The 18,292-nt window shown below is 43.7% G+C and overlaps 1 protein-coding gene across 1 annotated transcript in view; it reads left to right on the top strand.

Moving 5' to 3' along the window:
* The window catches only part of CDH13 (cadherin 13), a 973,781-nt gene that overhangs the window by 176,275 nt on the left and 779,214 nt on the right, over positions 1 to 18,292 (top strand). Inside the window, exon 2 of the mRNA XM_056525819.1 lies at positions 1,063 to 1,174. Coding sequence (XP_056381794.1) covers positions 1,063 to 1,174 — 112 coding nt within the window. The remainder of the gene's footprint in view (positions 1 to 1,062; positions 1,175 to 18,292) is intronic.

The following is an 18,292-nucleotide window of genomic DNA, read 5'->3' as shown; positions in this document are numbered from 1 at the left end:
TAATATATGGTTATTTTGATGGGGCTCATTGATAATCTACGAGAAGTTTCCTTAGAAAGTAACATTTTGCACAAAGATATTTATAGCTATGGGTCAATTCCTAACAAAAGCTATATGGGAGCCAAGATATGTCTAGCGAACCCTAGGGAATCCTGAGGTGACACCAGGCTCTTACATGATAATAGGGCATGTATTGCTAGGGTTTACAATTTATAGCACCCTATTTATAAAAAAAAAAAAAAAAAAACTATTGTGTAAAGAAAGCATTTTCTGCCTTTCTTCTAATCCTTATTCCCCATAGATTGTAAGCTCTTACAAGTGGCGCCCACATTCCAATTGTTCAAATAACTTGTATGTTAATCTGTAATGTTTGATATTGTTAGTAAATGTACCTTATCTATCAAATTGGGAGATATTTATTAAGACAGAGGAAGAGTGGAACAATTGCCCATAGCAACCAATCAGATTGCATATTTAATTTAATAAAAGGCCTATGAAATACCAAAACTGGAATCTGGTTGTTCTGGGCAACTGTCCCAATGTTCCTCTGCACAAGCCTTACTAGATCTCCACCATTTTGTGTTTTTGCTGAAGACATGAAATCTACTTGTCCCACCTTTGTTTGTGATCATAGGCAACATCTTTGTACTTTTCCAAGGTAACGATTTACATGACCCCCAATACGTTCAGAATACATTGTGCTCCATCTCAGTGCTTTGCACCGTCTTTTATCTTTCTGCCTGACAATCACCAGCCGCTTAGCTGAATAGAACATTAAGCCTACATCCCGAAAATAGACCTGAGAAAAATGCAATTCTTGCTTCTAAAGCAAAGGCAGAAATCACATCACCATAGATCTTAAGCATAAAAAGTCTTTGATATCTGCTTATATTGAAAATAATGGCTGACAACTGATATCTGAAACTAGCGGGTGTCACTTTATTGCAGAATTTCATAAAACAGAGAGTCTTGGGACTGATTTCTGGAAAGCTGAAAATTCTACTCTCTGGACAAATTCCAATAGGTTCTGCACACTATAACACTTTTACCTCTTTCCTACAGGTTCTGCTGTTTGCCTTTGCTAGAGATTTTGACTGCATCCCAGGATTCCAAGAGAAGATTTACTATATTGAGCAGCAAGGAGAAATTTTCAAGGACCAGCTTCTTCTGAATGGTAGGAACATATTCATTGATGGAACTATGTAGACGTATTATCTAAAAGGGATTTCACGTCATAGAGTCAATATCATGGCAGTCCTATAAATGGCGTGTATCAGAGATTTGTGGCAATAGAGGTCTTGTAATAGTGCCAAAGGGGTTCGGGTGAATTACTGAGGGCGACACTCTTTATCCTAGTAATCAATATGACTCCTAGCTCAAGGACCATTAGTAACATTGTTGAAATCTTGTTGACCTTTTGATTATTAGGGCAACACCCAAGATCCCATGGCCATTGGGAGCGTATAGCCCCTTAGTGAGTTAAACTGCTTCTAAAAGGGGTGTATCAACAACAAACATTTATAGAATATACCCTAAATGTCTGATGTACGAAGGTCCTTTATCCACTTATTGAAGAAAAAAGAGTTTGCATTCCCTGTTGTGTCTTTATGCCTATCAGAATTCATTCATTTGGTTCTAGTGGTTGGTAAAGTGCCCATGACCTTATTGACCCCAGGATTATTCTCAGTCTGCATCGGTACAGTATAGAAAGTGTATTTTATTTTAAACAATAACAAATTGAATATTTCTAGCCCATCAAAATAATGTGATTTCAGAACTTCTCCTACAATGATGCTGTCAGCACAATGCATGGATTTCTATTGCTCTTTAGCTGTACGGTAATTGACTACTGAGGACCATGGGGTTTTCCTTCGCTTGTTTATGTTTGTATAGTAACATAAACTGACAACCCACCTGTTGTAAAATACTCAGTGGGTTACACTACTCAGGCTGTGTTCACATCTGCATTGGAGTCTCCGTATAGTGTAGCATGCTGTGCTGTTTCTTTTGTCAAGACCACACACTCCTGGAGGAACATTATTAGTCAATGGGGTCCATTGGGCACTGTTGATATCAGTCATATGGCACTCTATCATTTTAGTTTGTTTACTTCTTTGACAAAACTGAAAAACAGAACTGGCAACACAGATGTGAAATCAGCCTAAGACAGCCTCGGGCAAGTGCCCAACTGTGGCGTAAATCACTCATCTTTCCAGCTGTTACAGTTTCACAGCAGGGAGGGATTTCTGAGAAATGTCACTTAAAGGGTCCATATCTTGCACTAACAAGAACATTACATTACCCCGAAGACATCTACGCCAGATACCACAGCTTAATTTACATGTAATAGCGCAAATTTATTTTTGAGAACAATGTCATAGGTTATCTCTAGATATAATCTGCATATGATAATGTTGAGTTAGTCCGCAAAATCTTTAAGGGAAACTGTCTGCCTATTCTGCCACACTAAACCCAATACACTGGGTTACTTTATAGTGCGGATGAACAGGAGTAAAATTATGTATCACTTACATAAATCCAGTAATTTCGAAGTTATGCCACTCTGTAGTTCTATTGCTGAAGCACAATGGAGGTGAGGAGATGGCTACCTTACCTCCTTAATATGCCGCGATATGCCCATCCCTGATATAAATATGCAATTAGTGACGTGAGAGCCTGCGGGCGTGTGAGTGCTACTTTTCGAGGTGTAGCAAGGAAGAGGTACCTGCGCTCTGCTGCAATACCAAAGTGCTCACGTGACTGCAGGCTCTCACATCACTAGGAAGAGACAGTGAAGAAAATTGCATATTCATATGAGGGGTGGGCATATTGTGGTATATTGAGATGGCAGGCAAGCTTGGCATGCAAGCTCCCCGACTCCAGTTCACACAGAAGAGCTTTAGTAATAGAACAATAGAGGAGCAAAACTTTAAACCTACTGGACTGATACATGTAAGTAACACGTAGTTTTACTCCTGTTCATCCGCATTATAACTCAGTGTATTGGGTTTAATGTGGCAGAATAGGCAGACAGTCTCCCTTAAAGGTTTGCTGCTTGTTTAATCCGACTTGGCGTCCCGCTAATGGAACAAATACACCCCGAATAAAGAAACCTGCATTACTACAGAAACGTGAGTGCCTTCCGTCATTTCTCCCTTTGAAGTTTCATGTTGCATTGCATTATCTTGGGAAAGAGCACCACGATTGACGGGCATTTGACTGTGCATCCTAGTGCTGTACAGGTGAACTGTGATTAAGTGAGCTTTGCTATATACAGTTAGTGCCGATCTATCTCTTTCTACTTGGCCAGTTTCCCTTACAGAGTTTTTTGGACTGACTCAACATTATCATATGTAGATTATATCTAGAGATAACCTGTGACATTGTTCTCAAAAATGAATTAGTGCTATTACATGTAAAGTAAGCTGTTGTATCTGGCCTAGATGTCTACGGGGTCATTTAATTTTCTTGTTAGTGCAAGATATGGACCTGCTGTCAGAATCAAAAACTTTTTCAATGTTTTACATTTAAAAACATTGCCATTTTTAATATACTTAATAAAATAAATGAAACTCCTTTTTATACCATCATGGCTTATCAAAAAGACCACTAGGGATCCCCATACCATCCAGAACATAATCCTGCTTGGCTGCAGCATCATTTTTGTCCCAGATGAAGCACAGGCTTGGACAAAGTCCAGGAAGTGGGGGCAGGGCAAGCACTCCTCTGTGCTCACTCCTGTCCTGTCTATCAGACTACTCTCTGAAAACAGAAGAAGGGTTACAAATCAACCGGCAGTGATTGGATGAAAATACCCAGCACAGCAGACTCAGGGAGTGCATGCAAGTGAATACATGGTGAGTGAGGGTGAGCTCAGTGCTTGCTTTGAACATGTCCCTTCCTGGGCAGTGGATGTCAGAATGAGTGAGCAGCAGATAAGAGGAATTTGTGAGCTAAAGACAAGAAGCATAAAAAGACATGTAAAGCATTAGCATGACCTAGTGAGTAACATATACAAGCATACTTTTTTTCAGTGATATGAAAGGTACACTTTGATTTTTGTTGTATTAATCTTCAATTTAATCATTCCTTATTCCAATCAAATCTAAGCTACATTCTCAATTCTGGCTTCCTGTAGTAATAATTGTGCAGTAGTTAACATATTTGCACTGCTATGTGCTACTTTGAGATTCACACAAAGCCATGTAAAGAAGTATGGTTTGGAAGACTGCTTCGCTGTTGGATTCCCAACAGTTTTCAGAAGAATTTTCAATACATGTCTAGATGTAAGTAAAGTACGGGATAAGCTGTGATGTAACTCACAAATAAATTGTAAAAGTTTTCTGTTACTAATATGTAAGGAAAAATACATTTTTTTAATCTATTTTTTTAATTGTGAAGTAATTTGGGATGAGCGAATTGAATCTGAGGAATCCAAATTTGTTACAAATTTCATGAAAAATTGTGATATCACCATGATTCGTTTAGTGCGGTCCAGGCTCCAGGGCATCTAAAATGGTGGATCCACATTTGAGGACATGGGGTAAGGAATCCTGGGAAGGTGGGAACAAGGGTCAGCGGGATGACCGTGAATCATATGCAGCCTATGAGCAGCCAGTCACCCTTGTGATGTCACAGTCCTATATATTTGGCAGCCATCTTGCAGCCAGTCACATGAGTGTTCTATTACAGAGAGAGAAGGACAGACAGCAGTGTGTTGCACAGAAAAGCATTTTTACAGCAGCGATTCACCTCAAGCCCAAATCCAATCTAGAGGAAAATAAAATGAAAAGTTGGACATTCTCTGTATGGCGCCTGCCCCATAAAACAGTATGCCAAGGTATTTTCTGAACAATTGGCGTTTATTGGAATAAAAAGTTCAACACAGTTGTTTTGAACCAGGGCTGGGTTCTTCCTCAGGAAATAGGTATTACAGGCGCAAAGCACGCCGACTTAAATACATTCACAGGCATCCAAATGCTGCCGGGTCACAATAAAATATGTTAAAATTGATTATTCAAAAATATACAAATTACAAGTTATATATAGCATAAAAGTAATTGCTTTAAACTCTTTAGAAAGGGAATACATTTTGGGACACTTTTGTTATTTTATTGTTTTGCAGCGCTGGAGGTCTCCGCATGGAAACCCAAACTGTAGTGCTGTAGGAAAATTTGTTGCGGTATTAGTTTTGGTTTCTTTGGTTTGTGTAAAAATAGTTATATTTCAGTAGGTGGCAGTAACAGTAATGCACTTCGGGGCACATATGGTCTTTTCTTTTGCAGCGCTGGAGACCTCCACAGGGAAGCCCACGTTACGGTGTTACAAGGATGCTCTCCGCATTAGTAAATTCATAAGAAGGGTATTCATTGTAGACACTTGCAGTGTGGTCCATGCTGCAGTAATATAGAGAAGTGTTTTGTATTAGAAGGGTATACATTTAATCCAAACTGTTGTATTGAAGAACTTGGATGTGAGATCCATGCTGTGTCAGACTTGCGAGTGCACATCCTAGTGAAATGTCGGCAGTTTTATCATATCTGCCGGGTGCATTCTTCAGCGCTGGAGACTTTGCTATAGGTGACCACGCTTCACTGGAGTAGGCAAGACGGGTGCATTCTGCAGTGCTGGAGACCTTGCTATAGGTGACCATGCTTCACTGGAGTAGGCAAGACGGGTGCATTCTGCAGTGCTGGAGACCTTGCTATAGGTGACCACGCTTCACTGGAGTAGGCAAGACGGGTGCATTCTGCAGTGCTGGAGACCTTGCTATAGGTGACCACGCTTCACTGGAGTAGGCAAGACGGGTGCATTCTGCAGTGCTGGAGACCTTGCTATAGGTGACCACACTTCACTGGAATAGGCAAGACGGGCCCATTCTGCAGCGCTGGAGATCCTGCGGCAGGAGACCACGCTTCACTTGAGGTAGGAACAGCGTTGGAACATTTTGTAACAAAAGTACACAGTAACAAGATTCAGGTTACTGAAGCAATATAGAAAAAATATACTTTATAGCTGGTAGATGGGATTTTTTGACATTATTGTACATTGTATATTTGAGATAGTGTGGGAAACTTTGTTTCATTCTCACACTCAGACTTTATTATAGTCCAAAGAAGTTTGGTAATTTGTCTTATTTGTCTCGGCCTCAAAGTATTAGCCTACTTGCTTATTTCTATATATAAAAATACTTTTTCATACACTTATATGATGTACAGTGACCCCCCGACCCACGATAATTTCAATATACGATGGCCTCTCAGAGGCCATCGCATGTTGAAGGCAGCATCAACATACATTGCTTTTGTATGTCGGGGCCATCACATAAACGGCTATCCGGCAGCGCAGATGTCACGATGCCGGCTGGCAGGAGGTGGATCCTCTGTGCCAGAGAGGGATAGCGAGGACCGTGCTAGTGGACCGGTTCTAAGACACTACAGGTTTTCACCAGAGCCCGCCGCAAAGCGGGATGGTCTTGCTGCGGCGGTAGTGACCAGGTCGTATCCACTAGCAACGGCTCACCTCTCTGGCTGCTGAAGATAGGCGAGGTACAAGGGAGTAGGCAGAAGCAAAGTCGGACGTAGCAGAAGGTCGGGGGCAGGCGGCAAGGTTCGTAGTCAGGGGAGATAGCAAAGTTCTGGTACACAGGGTATAAACACACAAAAACGCTTTCACTAGGCTCTAGGGCAACAAGATCCGGCAAGGAAGTGCAAGGGAGGAGACTAGATATAGCCAGGAAACAGATGGGAACCAATTAAGCTAATTGGGCCAGGCACCAATCATTGGTGCACTGGCCCTTTAAGTCTCAGGGAGCTGGCGCGCGCGCGCCCTAGAGAGCGGAGCCGCGCGCGCCAGCACATGACCGCAGGAGACGGGAACGGGTAAGTGACCTGGGATGCGATTCGCGAGCGGGCGCGTCCCGCTGTGCGAATCGCATCCCCAACGGCCATGACAGGGCAGCGCTCCCGGTCAGCGCTGACCGGGGAGCTGCAGGGAGAAAGGCGCCGTGAGCGCTCCGGGGAGGAGCGGGGACCCGGAGCGCTAGGCGTAACAGTACCCCCCCCCTTAGGTCTCCCCTTCTCTTTATCGGGTAACTGCCTCCCCTGGGATGAGGACACCGGGAAAGGAAGGAGGGATTCCTCAACGGCAGGCAGAACCGCAGGAGTAGGAATGGGGAGAGAGGGCAGAGGGCGAGACCTGGCACGGGGCAGTGTGACACCAGGACGAGGGCCATGAGGGGACACAGAAGCTTGCCTGGGAGGGGGGGAGGGGCATTTCCTGTGGCAGGCAGAGTCCTTAATGACCTTAGGGGGACCGGATACAGGAGGAACCACAGAGTTACGGCAAGGGTTACTGGGAACCGGTTTTAGACAGTTCTTGGCACAAGAGGACCCCCAACTCTTGATCTCCCCAGTGGACCAATCCAGGGTTGGGGAATGAAGTTGAAGCCAGGGAAGTCCAAGGAGAATTTCCGAGGTGCAATTGGGGAGGACCAAAAGTTCAATCCTCTCGTGATGAGATCCGATGCTCATAAGAAGGGGCTCCGTGCGGAAACGTATGGTACAGTCCAACCTGGCTCCGTTGACCGCGGAGATGCGGAGTGGCTTGACAAGACGGGTCACCGGAATATGGAATTTATTCACAAAGGACTCCCGAATAAAATTCCCAGAAGCTCCAGAGTCCAGACAGGCCACGGCTGAGAGGGGAGAGCTGGCTGAAGTGGAAATCCGAACAGGTACCGTGAGACGTGGAGAAGCCGACTTGGCATCAAGAGACGCCACACCCACGAGAGCTGAGTGTGAGCGTGCGTTTCCCAGACGTGGAGGACGGATTGGGCAATCCACCAGAAAATGTTCAGTACTGGCACAGTACAAACAAAGATTCTCTTCCTTACGGCGATTCCTCTCTTCCAGGGTCAGGCGAGACCGATCCACTTGCATGGCCTCCTCGGCGGGAGGCCTAGGCGCAGATTGCAGTGGAGACTGTGGGAGAGGTGGCCAGAGATCTAAGTCTTTTTCCTGGCGGAGCTCTTGATGCCTCTCAGAAAAACGCATGTCAATGCGAGTGGCTAGATGAATGAGTTCATGCAGGCTAGCAGGAGTCTCTCGTGCGGCCAGAACATCTTTAATGTTGCTGGATAGGCCTTTTTTAAAGGTCGCGCAGAGAGCCTCATTATTCCAGGAAAGTTCAGAAGCAAGAGTACGGAATTGTATGGCGTACTCGCCAACGGAGGAATTACCCTGGACCAGGTTCAGCAGGGCAGTCTCAGCAGAAGAGGCTCGGGCAGGTTCCTCAAAGACACTTCGAATTTCCGAGAAGAAGGAGTGTACAGAGGCAGTGACGGGGTCATCACGGTCCCAGAGCGGTGTGGCCCATGACAGGGCTTTTCCAGACAGAAGGCTGACTACGAAAGCCACCTTAGACCTTTCAGTAGGAAACTGATCCGACATCATCTCCAGATGCAGGGAACATTGGGAAAGAAAGCCACGGCAAAACTTAGAGTCCCCATTAAATTTGTCCGGCAAAGACAGGCGGAGGCTAGGAGTGGCCACTCGCTGCGGAAGAGGTGCAGGAGCTGGCGGAGGAGATGGTTGCTGCTGCTGTAGCTGAGACTGAATCTGCTGTAGCTGCGACTGGAGTTGCTGAGTCATGGTGGTCAAGTACGACAGCTGGTGATCTTGTTGGGCAATCTGTCGGGCTTGCTGGGCGACCAGTGTGGGGAGGTCGGCGACAACAGGCAGAGGAACTTCAGCGGGATCCATGGCCGGATCTACTGTCACGATGCCGGCTGGCAGGAGGTGGATCCTCTGTGCCAGAGAGGGATAGCGAGGACCGTGCTAGTGGACCGGTTCTAAGACACTACAGGTTTTCACCAGAGCCCGCCGCAAAGCGGGATGGTCTTGCTGCGGCGGTAGTGACCAGGTCGTATCCACTAGCAACGGCTCACCTCTCTGGCTGCTGAAGATAGGCGAGGTACAAGGGAGTAGGCAGAAGCAAAGTCGGACGTAGCAGAAGGTCGGGGGCAGGCGGCAAGGTTCGTAGTCAGGGGAGATAGCAAAGTTCTGGTACACAGGGTATAAACACACAAAAACGCTTTCACTAGGCTCTAGGGCAACAAGATCCGGCAAGGAAGTGCAAGGGAGGAGACTAGATATAGCCAGGAAACAGATGGGAACCAATTAAGCTAATTGGGCCAGGCACCAATCATTGGTGCACTGGCCCTTTAAGTCTCAGGGAGCTGGCGCGCGCGCGCCCTAGAGAGCGGAGCCGCGCGCGCCAGCACATGACCGCAGGAGACGGGAACGGGTAAGTGACCTGGGATGCGATTCGCGAGCGGGCGCGTCCCGCTGTGCGAATCGCATCCCCAACGGCCATGACAGGGCAGCGCTCCCGGTCAGCGCTGACCGGGGAGCTGCAGGGAGAAAGGCGCCGTGAGCGCTCCGGGGAGGAGCGGGGACCCGGAGCGCTAGGCGTAACAGCAGACTGCTTCAGCTGCCACCGGATAGCCTTTTACGGTGCCCCGTGTTCTCCGGTGATGGTCTCCTACCTGTCCTCAGGGCTCCGGAGCTTCCTCTTCGGGATCCCCCTCCATTGCCGGTGCTCTCCATCGTCGTCATCACGTCGCTGCGCACGCCGTCCCGTCATCCAATAGAAGTGACATGTGTAGTGACCTGATGACGGCGACGTGAGAGCGACGTACCGGGGCAGCAGAGACATTCCGGAGCGGCGGGGACACCACGGGGACGCAGCGACAGCGATGGAGGGTGATATCCAGGGCAGCGGTGACGGGTCCGGAGCGGCGGGGACAGGTGAGTACAACTTCCTATTCTTTACATTGCACGGATCCCTCAACATACAATGGTTTCAACAAATGATGGTTCATTTGGAATGGATTACCATTGCATGTTGAGGGACCACTGTATATCTATATATATATATATATATATATATATATATATATATATATATATATATAACACATACATAAAAAAAATATTTTCGAACATATACATATATATACATACACAAATATATACGCATGCATAAACATATGCACATATAATTAAAAGATGTTTAAAGAATTGGTGTCCAGGAGGAGAGACGAATTAGTTATATGATTATATAATAGTATAGGCCCCTAGGGGAGACTGTGCAGAGTTTATACATCCAAAAGACTTCACATTTTTTCAGGAGTTCAAAGCGGTTAGAGTTGTTATCAACAATATGGTCAATTGCAGTGATTCTGATTGGATCCATATTATTGGGATGCACTGTAGAACAAGATCTAGACAATCCATGGAGCAGGAATTTTTTCTTTATGTTATGCTTATTAATTCTACAATGTAATGGCTGGGTTGTTCTTCCTATGTATTAGAGCCCACAAGTACAGTCTATATAACATAGATGACGTATGATGATTGGCAAGTCAATCTATGCTGAAGCTGGAATTTTTCATTTGTTGCATATGGCCTAATTTCATTGGTTGTATTTTTAATTTCTTTGCAACATTTGCAACATGTGAATACACATTATAAGCTTCCTGGTGGTAAGCTAGTTTTCTCTTTTTCCTGTTTATGTTGTCGGCTGAAGGTGATGATAAAGTTGGTTTTCTGTTTCTGTATTTGCTTGTCCAGGTTATTGGGATTCAGGCATTCCTTGCAAACTCTTTTGTACTTTCTTTTGAGAAAAAAAAGGATTGCCCGAAAAAAAGAGGTTGCAAAAGGAATGCCTGAATCCTGATAACATCCAAAACAAAGAAAATCTGGACAAGCAAATACAGAAACAGAAAACCAACTTTATCATCACCTTCAGCAGTACTGCGACCAAGATAAGATAGGTTCTCAAACAAAACTGGCACTTTTTGTTGAGCCATGTACACCTTGAAGGTAAAATCCCAGATTGTCCACAAATTACATTCCGGAGGGCCCCCACTCTCAAGAATTTACTGTCTCCCAGTCAAATCCGACAACATAAACAGTAAAAAGAGAAAACCAGCTTACCACTAGGAAGCTTCAAATTTGTATCCATATGTTGCAAATGTTGCAAAGAAATCAAAAATACAACCAATGAAATGAGGCCATACACAGCAAATGAAAAATTCCAGCTTCAGCATAGATTGACTTGCCAATCATCATACGTCATCTATGTTATATAGACTGTACCTGTGGGCTCCAATACATGGGGAGAACAACGCAGCCATTACATTGCAGAATTAATAAGCATAAACAAAACATAAAGAAAAAATTCCTGCTCCATGGATTGTCTAGACATTGTTCTACAGTGCATCCCGATAATATGGATCCCATTAGAGTCACTCCCATTGACCATATTGCTGATAACAACTCTTACCGCTTTGAACTCCTGAAAAAATGTGAAGTATTTTGGATGTATAAACTCTGCACAGTCTCCCCTAGGGGCCTAAACTATTATATAATCATATAACTAATAAGTCTCTCCTCCTGGACACCAATTCATTAAACATCTTTTAATTATGTGTGTATATGTATATGCATGCGTACAAATGTGTGTATGTATATATATATGTATACATTCAAAAATAATTTTTTATGTATAATATATACATATATATATATATATATATATATATATATATATGGAATATGCAAAGCAGCTCATTACATCACCTTTTCAGGTAATGTTCCCTGGTATCAGCTTAGCTCCTGTTAAGGAATATAAAAGCTAATCAGGATTTTATGCCAAGCCAAACTACTCCCCAAAAGGGAAGTTTCTACCCATCTGCAGACAGCTGTTTCGTGGTTTTTGCCACTCGTCAGTACAGAGCAGGGTGATCAGGCTTGGCTGAGGTAAGAGGCCTGAGAGCAGCTAAAGGGGGTGAGTATTTACCTCAGGGCGAGGCCACCACTCCTGGTGTAACGGAGCTTCAGAAGGACATTAAGCACTCCGCGGGCATTCTGGGTAGGGGAATATGCAAAGCAGCTCATTACATCACCTTTTCAGGTAATGTTCCCTGGTATCAGCTTAGCTCCTGTTAGGGAATATAAAAGCTGATCGGGATTTTATGCCAAGCCAGACTACTCCCCAAAAGGGAAGTTTATATGTGTATGAAAAAGTCTTTTTATATATAGAAATAAGCAAGCAGACTTAAACTTTGAGGCCGTGACACCTCAGTAGAAATATACAATAATGTCAAAAAAATCCCATCTACCAGATATAAAGTATCTTTTTTTCTATATTGCTTCAGTAACCTGAATCTTGTTACTGTGTACTTTTGTTACAAAATGTTCCAGCGCTGTTCCTACCTCAAGTGAAGCATGGTCTCCTGCCGCAGCATCTCCAGCGCTGCAGAATGGGCCCGTCTTGCCTATTCCAGTGAAGTGTGGTCACCTATAGCAAGGTCTCCAGCTCTGCAGAATGCGCCCGTCAGATATGATAAAACTGGCGTGGCATCTGACATTTCACTAATATGTGCACTCGCAAGTCTGATACAGCGGGGATCTCACATCCAAGTTCTTCAATACCCTTCTAATATAAAGCGCTTCCTTATATTACAGCAGCATGGACCATGCTGCAATGCTCTGCAATGGTTCTGCAAGTTTCTTAATACTACAGTTTGGAATAAATGTATACCCTTCTAATACAAAGCACTTCTCTATATTACATGGACCACCTTCAAGTGTCTACAATGAATACCCTTCTTATGAATTTACTAATGCGGAGCACATCCTTGTAACACCGTAACGTGGGCTTCCCTGTGGAGGTCTCCAGCGCTGCAAAAGAAAACACCATATGTGCCCCGAAGTGCATTACTGTTACTGCCACCTACTGAAATATAACTATTTTTACAGGAACCAAAGAAACCAAAACTAATATGGCAACAGATTTTCCACAGCACTACAGAGTGGGTTTCCATGCGGAGACCTCCAGCGCTGCAAAACAATAAAATAACAAAAGTGTCCCAAAATGTATTCCCTTTCTAAAGAGTTTAAAGCAATTAATTTAATGCTATATATAACTTGTAATTTGTATATTTTTGTATAATCAATTTTAACATATGTTATTGTGACCCGGTGACCCGGCAGCATTTGGATGCCTATGAGTGTATTTAAGTTGGCACGCTTTGCACCTGTAATACCTACTGCCTTAGGAAGAACCCGGCCCGGGTTTGAAACAACTGTTTTTATTACTGTTTTTAAACGCCAATTGTTCTGAAAAAAACTGACATGGCATACTGTTTTTGGGGCAGGCGCCATACAGAAAACGTCCTACATTTCAATGTAATTTTCCACTATTACCGCACCGTCCCCTGAAGATCAAGGTGAAGGACGCCGAGGCAGCCACTTATATGAACCTACGGACTTCAAGCAAGTCTACATGCAATTCATGGTGTTGTGCCCTCAGAACAACCACACACGGTAAGGTGCTATTAACCCTGCACAAGTTACCCTACCATAATAATATTCCACTAGGAGCACACCTGTTTTTTCAATTTTATTTCAAATCCAGCCTAGAAGCACTGATAGGGAAAGGAGTGAGATTGAGAGAGTATTGAGAGCGTGCAATTTTGGGTGTAGTACACAGCGACTGTGTGTGTGTGCTGCGGCACTGATATGTAGTGTTGAGCGTGAATATTTGAATTGCAAATTATTACAGCAAATATCGGCACTTTGCGATTTCGCAAATATTTAGAATGTAGTGATATATATTCGTTATGATGAATATTCTTTTTTTTATGTGAATATTTATGTGAATATTTATGCGAATATCTGCACTTCCAGACTGGACACTGATCCCTCCCTTCTTCTAGGTGAAAGGTATTATTGCGCATACGCACAATGCAAATTTCATTACAAATTTCCGCATTAAAAAAAAAATGATGAACATAGCAAATATGCAAATTTCGCGAACATATGATGAATATTTTTCCATATATTCGCAAAAATCCCAAATTTGAATATGGCCCCTGCCGCTCATCACTACTGGTGTGTACAACTACTGAAAAGCTAATAGTAGCCAGCCAGTTAGGGTGAGCAGAGCACTAAAAGCGTATTGTCCTCTATTAAGTGTAACCTGTGCGGAAAACTAAGTGGTATACCATTTTGTTCCTGTTAAAGTCCTAAGGGCCTAGATACTGTGAAAGGCCAGGCAAAAGTACACATGTGCTGGTGTTGTAGACAAATAGTGTTTTAAGCGTACTGGAGCACATTGTCCTTCCCTCATAAGTGCATACCACATACGTACACCTAAGTGGTGTACCATCTTCTTCCTGTTAAAGTCGTAAGGGCCTAGATACTGTGAAAGGCCAGGCAAAAGTACACACCTGCTGGTGTTGTAGACAAATACTGTTTTAAGCATACTAGAGCGCATTGTCCTCCCCTCATAAGTGCATACCACATAAGCACATCTAAGTGGTGTACCATTTTGTTCCTGTTAAAGTCTTAAGGGCCTAGATACTGTGAAAGGCCTGCCAAAAGTACACACCTGCTGGTGTTGTAGACAAATACTGTTTTTAGCGCACTGAAGCCCATTGTCCTCTCCTCATAAGTGCATACCACATATGTACATTTAAGTGGTGTACCATTTTGTTCCTGTTATGTAATTATCATTAATCTTTTCAATTGCGAGGCCCTATGGTCTTGTCAGGCTGTTGCCACCTCCAGGCTGGGTCATTCAGCCACTATATGGTCTCCTCATGCTGCTGCCACCTCCACGCTGTGTCATTCAGGCACTATATGTTCTCCTCATGCTGCCGCCAACTCTAGGCTGTGTCATTCAGCCACTTTATGGTCTCCTCATGCTTCTGCCACCTCCAGGCTGTGTCACTGTACCGCCATGCGGTCTCCTCATGCTGCTGGCACATTAAATAAAACTTTTTAGGTTCATCTATTTGAAATCTTCAATTTAAATGTTAAAAAAACTATCTTTAATCTTTTCAATTATGAGGCTACATGGTCTTGTCAGGCTGTTGCCACCAACTTCAGGCTGGGTGATTCAGCCACTGTATGGTCTCCTAATGCTGCCCCACCTCCATGCATCGTCATTCAGCCACGATATGGTCTCCTCATACTGATGCCACCTCCAGGCTCTGTCATTGTGCCACACTGCAACAGTGATTCTAATAGCGATGCCTGTAATCTGCACGCACACACCCTATGCTTGTTTCAGCAAGGCAAAGTGTTCTACACCCCTATTGAGGCTCTCTGTAGGCCAGAAATAGCCATTTTTAATACAGATTCGCCACAAATAAATTAGGACTGAGACAAATATTTTCAGAAAATTCACCAAATCGGCCGAATTGAATTGTTAAAAAATTTGATCATCTCTAGAATTAATGTAAATAGTCTTAATTAACAATGTCCCACCATTTAGCAGCTACTCCAAGAAAGATAAGTCCGTGTCCAGAACTATTGGCAGACTTTCTGATCAGTGTTAAAAGGGTACTGCACTGGTCAGCGTTAGGAACTAAAGGTTCCGAAAGCTGTTTTTGTGCTGCCGTGATCGGCCATGCCCCTTGTGATGTCACGGCCATGCCCCCTCAATGCACATCTATAAGAGGGGGCATCACACCCCCTCCCATAGACTTACATTGAGTGGACGTAACATCATGAGGGGTGTGGCCGACCCCCGCAGAGCGAAAACAGCGTTCGGAACATTTAGTTCCGAATGTTGGCCAGTGGATTACCCCTTTAAAGATAAAAGCAGTAGGGTTACAAATCTGCTCACATAGTAGACGGAGGGCGAGAAAGATATAGGACAGCTGAAAAGAGAGAGGGGAGCAAGTAAAAGGCAATCTGCAGGGAGGATCATAAAGCCTGTGTACACGTAGAGAGCGAGAGAATAATTCTCATACAGCATGCTGTAAAACAAAGCAAAACTTTTGACTAAAAGGTTTGTTTTGTACTATTATAAGTATAAAGCAAGAATAAAATATGTTCTTTTACCCGTCTGCCAAACACCATGTCTAATACGTTATAGCTGCTTGAGCAAGGATCAAGTCTGAGCTGGAACAGTGCATGGCGAACATGTGCTGAATAAACTGAAAATGTTATAAGAGAAGTGTGTTTGCTGTTGCCTTTTTACACACTTTGAATAAAGATCACACCCTGATAGTAACTGTGTATATTTCCCATCATGGTTTGAATGTCAGATGCCAGAATTGGGTGGTGCTGCCTTCTCTTGTAGTAGAATTTGATTATACCATTTATAATACTAGTGTATTTAAAGTGTACCTGTCGCCAACAAAAACTTTTTATATAATGTAGATAATACCATTATATGTATATTTGTAATATACATTGATTAAAAAATGTGTATATTTTTGGGTGAAAAATGCTGTCCCTGCAGCTATTGCCTGTGTGTGTCTAAGAGGAGTCCAAATACAGGAAGTGAGGGCAGGAGAAGCAGGGATCTGTGCAAGATCCTGGCTTGTTAATCATCCTACTGTGTGAGCCAGGGACATGTCATAGAGACTCAGTGTGCAGAGCCCTGCTTGTCCTAAGTGCACAGACACCTGCTTGTCCACCCTCACTTCCTGTATTTGGACTCCTCATTGAGACACACAAACAAAAGCTGTAGGGACAAAAATGTACACATTTTTTAACCAATGTATATTAGAAATACACATATAATGGTATTATCTACATTATATAAAACATTTTGTTGATGACAGGTACACTTTAAGGGACCATTACCCCCATATATGTACCAGAGCCTTGTTGCTACTGCTAACCAATGTATCCCTAATAACTGCACCTCTGCCCTTTGGTTATTACTGTTAAGGGAGGATAGCTCCAGGTGTTTCTGTATGAAATCAGAGATCCTCAGAGATACATTATGAGTCTATTAGGGGGGTTCATAAAAGAACCCCTGCACATGAACCCTAAAACAGACAATAAGGGAAAGACCATTTGGGAGAAGTTTGGTGGGAATTTCATCAAATAAAAACAATTAAAAAAGAAATAACTAAACACATGCAGAGATGAATGGAAGAATAATCCATTAGTATTGAAGCCAATTCAAAGATAATAGCTGAGATAGAAAATAATAAAATAAATAAACATGAAAAAAGAAAAATGTAACAAATAGTGTCTATGTGGCTTTATAGTGTTATAGGTATGTGAAATAGGAATGTGGAATGTGAAGAATGTGATTTAAATTGTATTGTTAGCTGAGGATACAACCATAATCTAGAGAAATAAAAATCCAATCAGAAGGCTTTGTGATATTACCTGAGTTTTACAATTTAATCTAAAATGACTGCCACTTACCCCAGAGAAGCAGGACTTAAATCAATCTATCTGCTGAAAGAATGAGCACATAAAATGTCATAAATTCATAATTTTACTGTTTTAATGAGGGATATAAAGGGAAAATCATATCACTTTTTGGACTGACCTAAGGGGAGGAAGAATAATGGAACCCTGTAGTGAATGGATAGTCTTTGGCTCCTGCTGATATCACCTGACACAACTTGGGGAGAAGTTAGCTCACAAGATTGCCATCTACAGAGTAAGAAGGTGTGCACACAATGACATTCTACCTTAAAGGGGTACTCCACTGCCCCAGCGTTCAGAACATTTTGTTCCGAGCGCTGGATGTGGGCTGCGGGGGTCGTAACATCATAGCCATGCCCTTCGTGATGTCACACCGCTCCCCCTCAAAGCAACTCCCCCTCAATCTGTTATCAGTATCACTCGCGCTAACCTGTCATACAGGCTTGTAGTGTGGGTGATACTAATGAAAATGATACTTACAATGCCCTGAATGGGCCAGCCATTGCAGCATTATCGCTGTTTTTCTTGTAAGGGAGGTCCTTGAGGCAAGGGCAGAGCTAGGACCGGAGCTCCGGGCACACAACATGATCTTCTGCTGGGCGGCAGCTCCAATAAGCACGGACTCCCTCCCTGCTCTCTTGGCAGGTTTTCACCACAGCACATGCGCTGCTCCCAGAGTACACCCAGAAGCGGCGTCAGTTTCAGCCTCATTCCCGCAGCCAGCAGTGAAGTGTGAGGATGCACGAAGGCATGAGGGTGAATGAGGCTGAAACTGACTCCACTTCCAGGTGTACTCTGGAAGCGGCACATGTGCCGTGCCGCGAGAGCCGGTAGGGAGGCCACCCCTGGCAGAAGATCATGTGGGGTGCCCAGAGCTCCAGTCCTAGCTCCGCCCCTGCCCCAAGAACCTCATTTACATAAAAAGAAATACAGCGATAACAGCGCGACGGCTGGGCCATTCAGGACATTGTAAGCATCATTTTGATCAGTTTCACCTGCACTACAAGCCTGTATGACAGTTTAGTGTGGGTGATACTGAT

Source organism: Hyla sarda, chromosome 6 (assembly GCF_029499605.1).
Source record: "Hyla sarda isolate aHylSar1 chromosome 6, aHylSar1.hap1, whole genome shotgun sequence".
Taxonomy (NCBI): domain Eukaryota; kingdom Metazoa; phylum Chordata; class Amphibia; order Anura; family Hylidae; genus Hyla; species Hyla sarda.
Note: the sequence above shows the minus strand (reverse complement) of the source record. Positions and strands in the feature narration are given on the sequence as shown.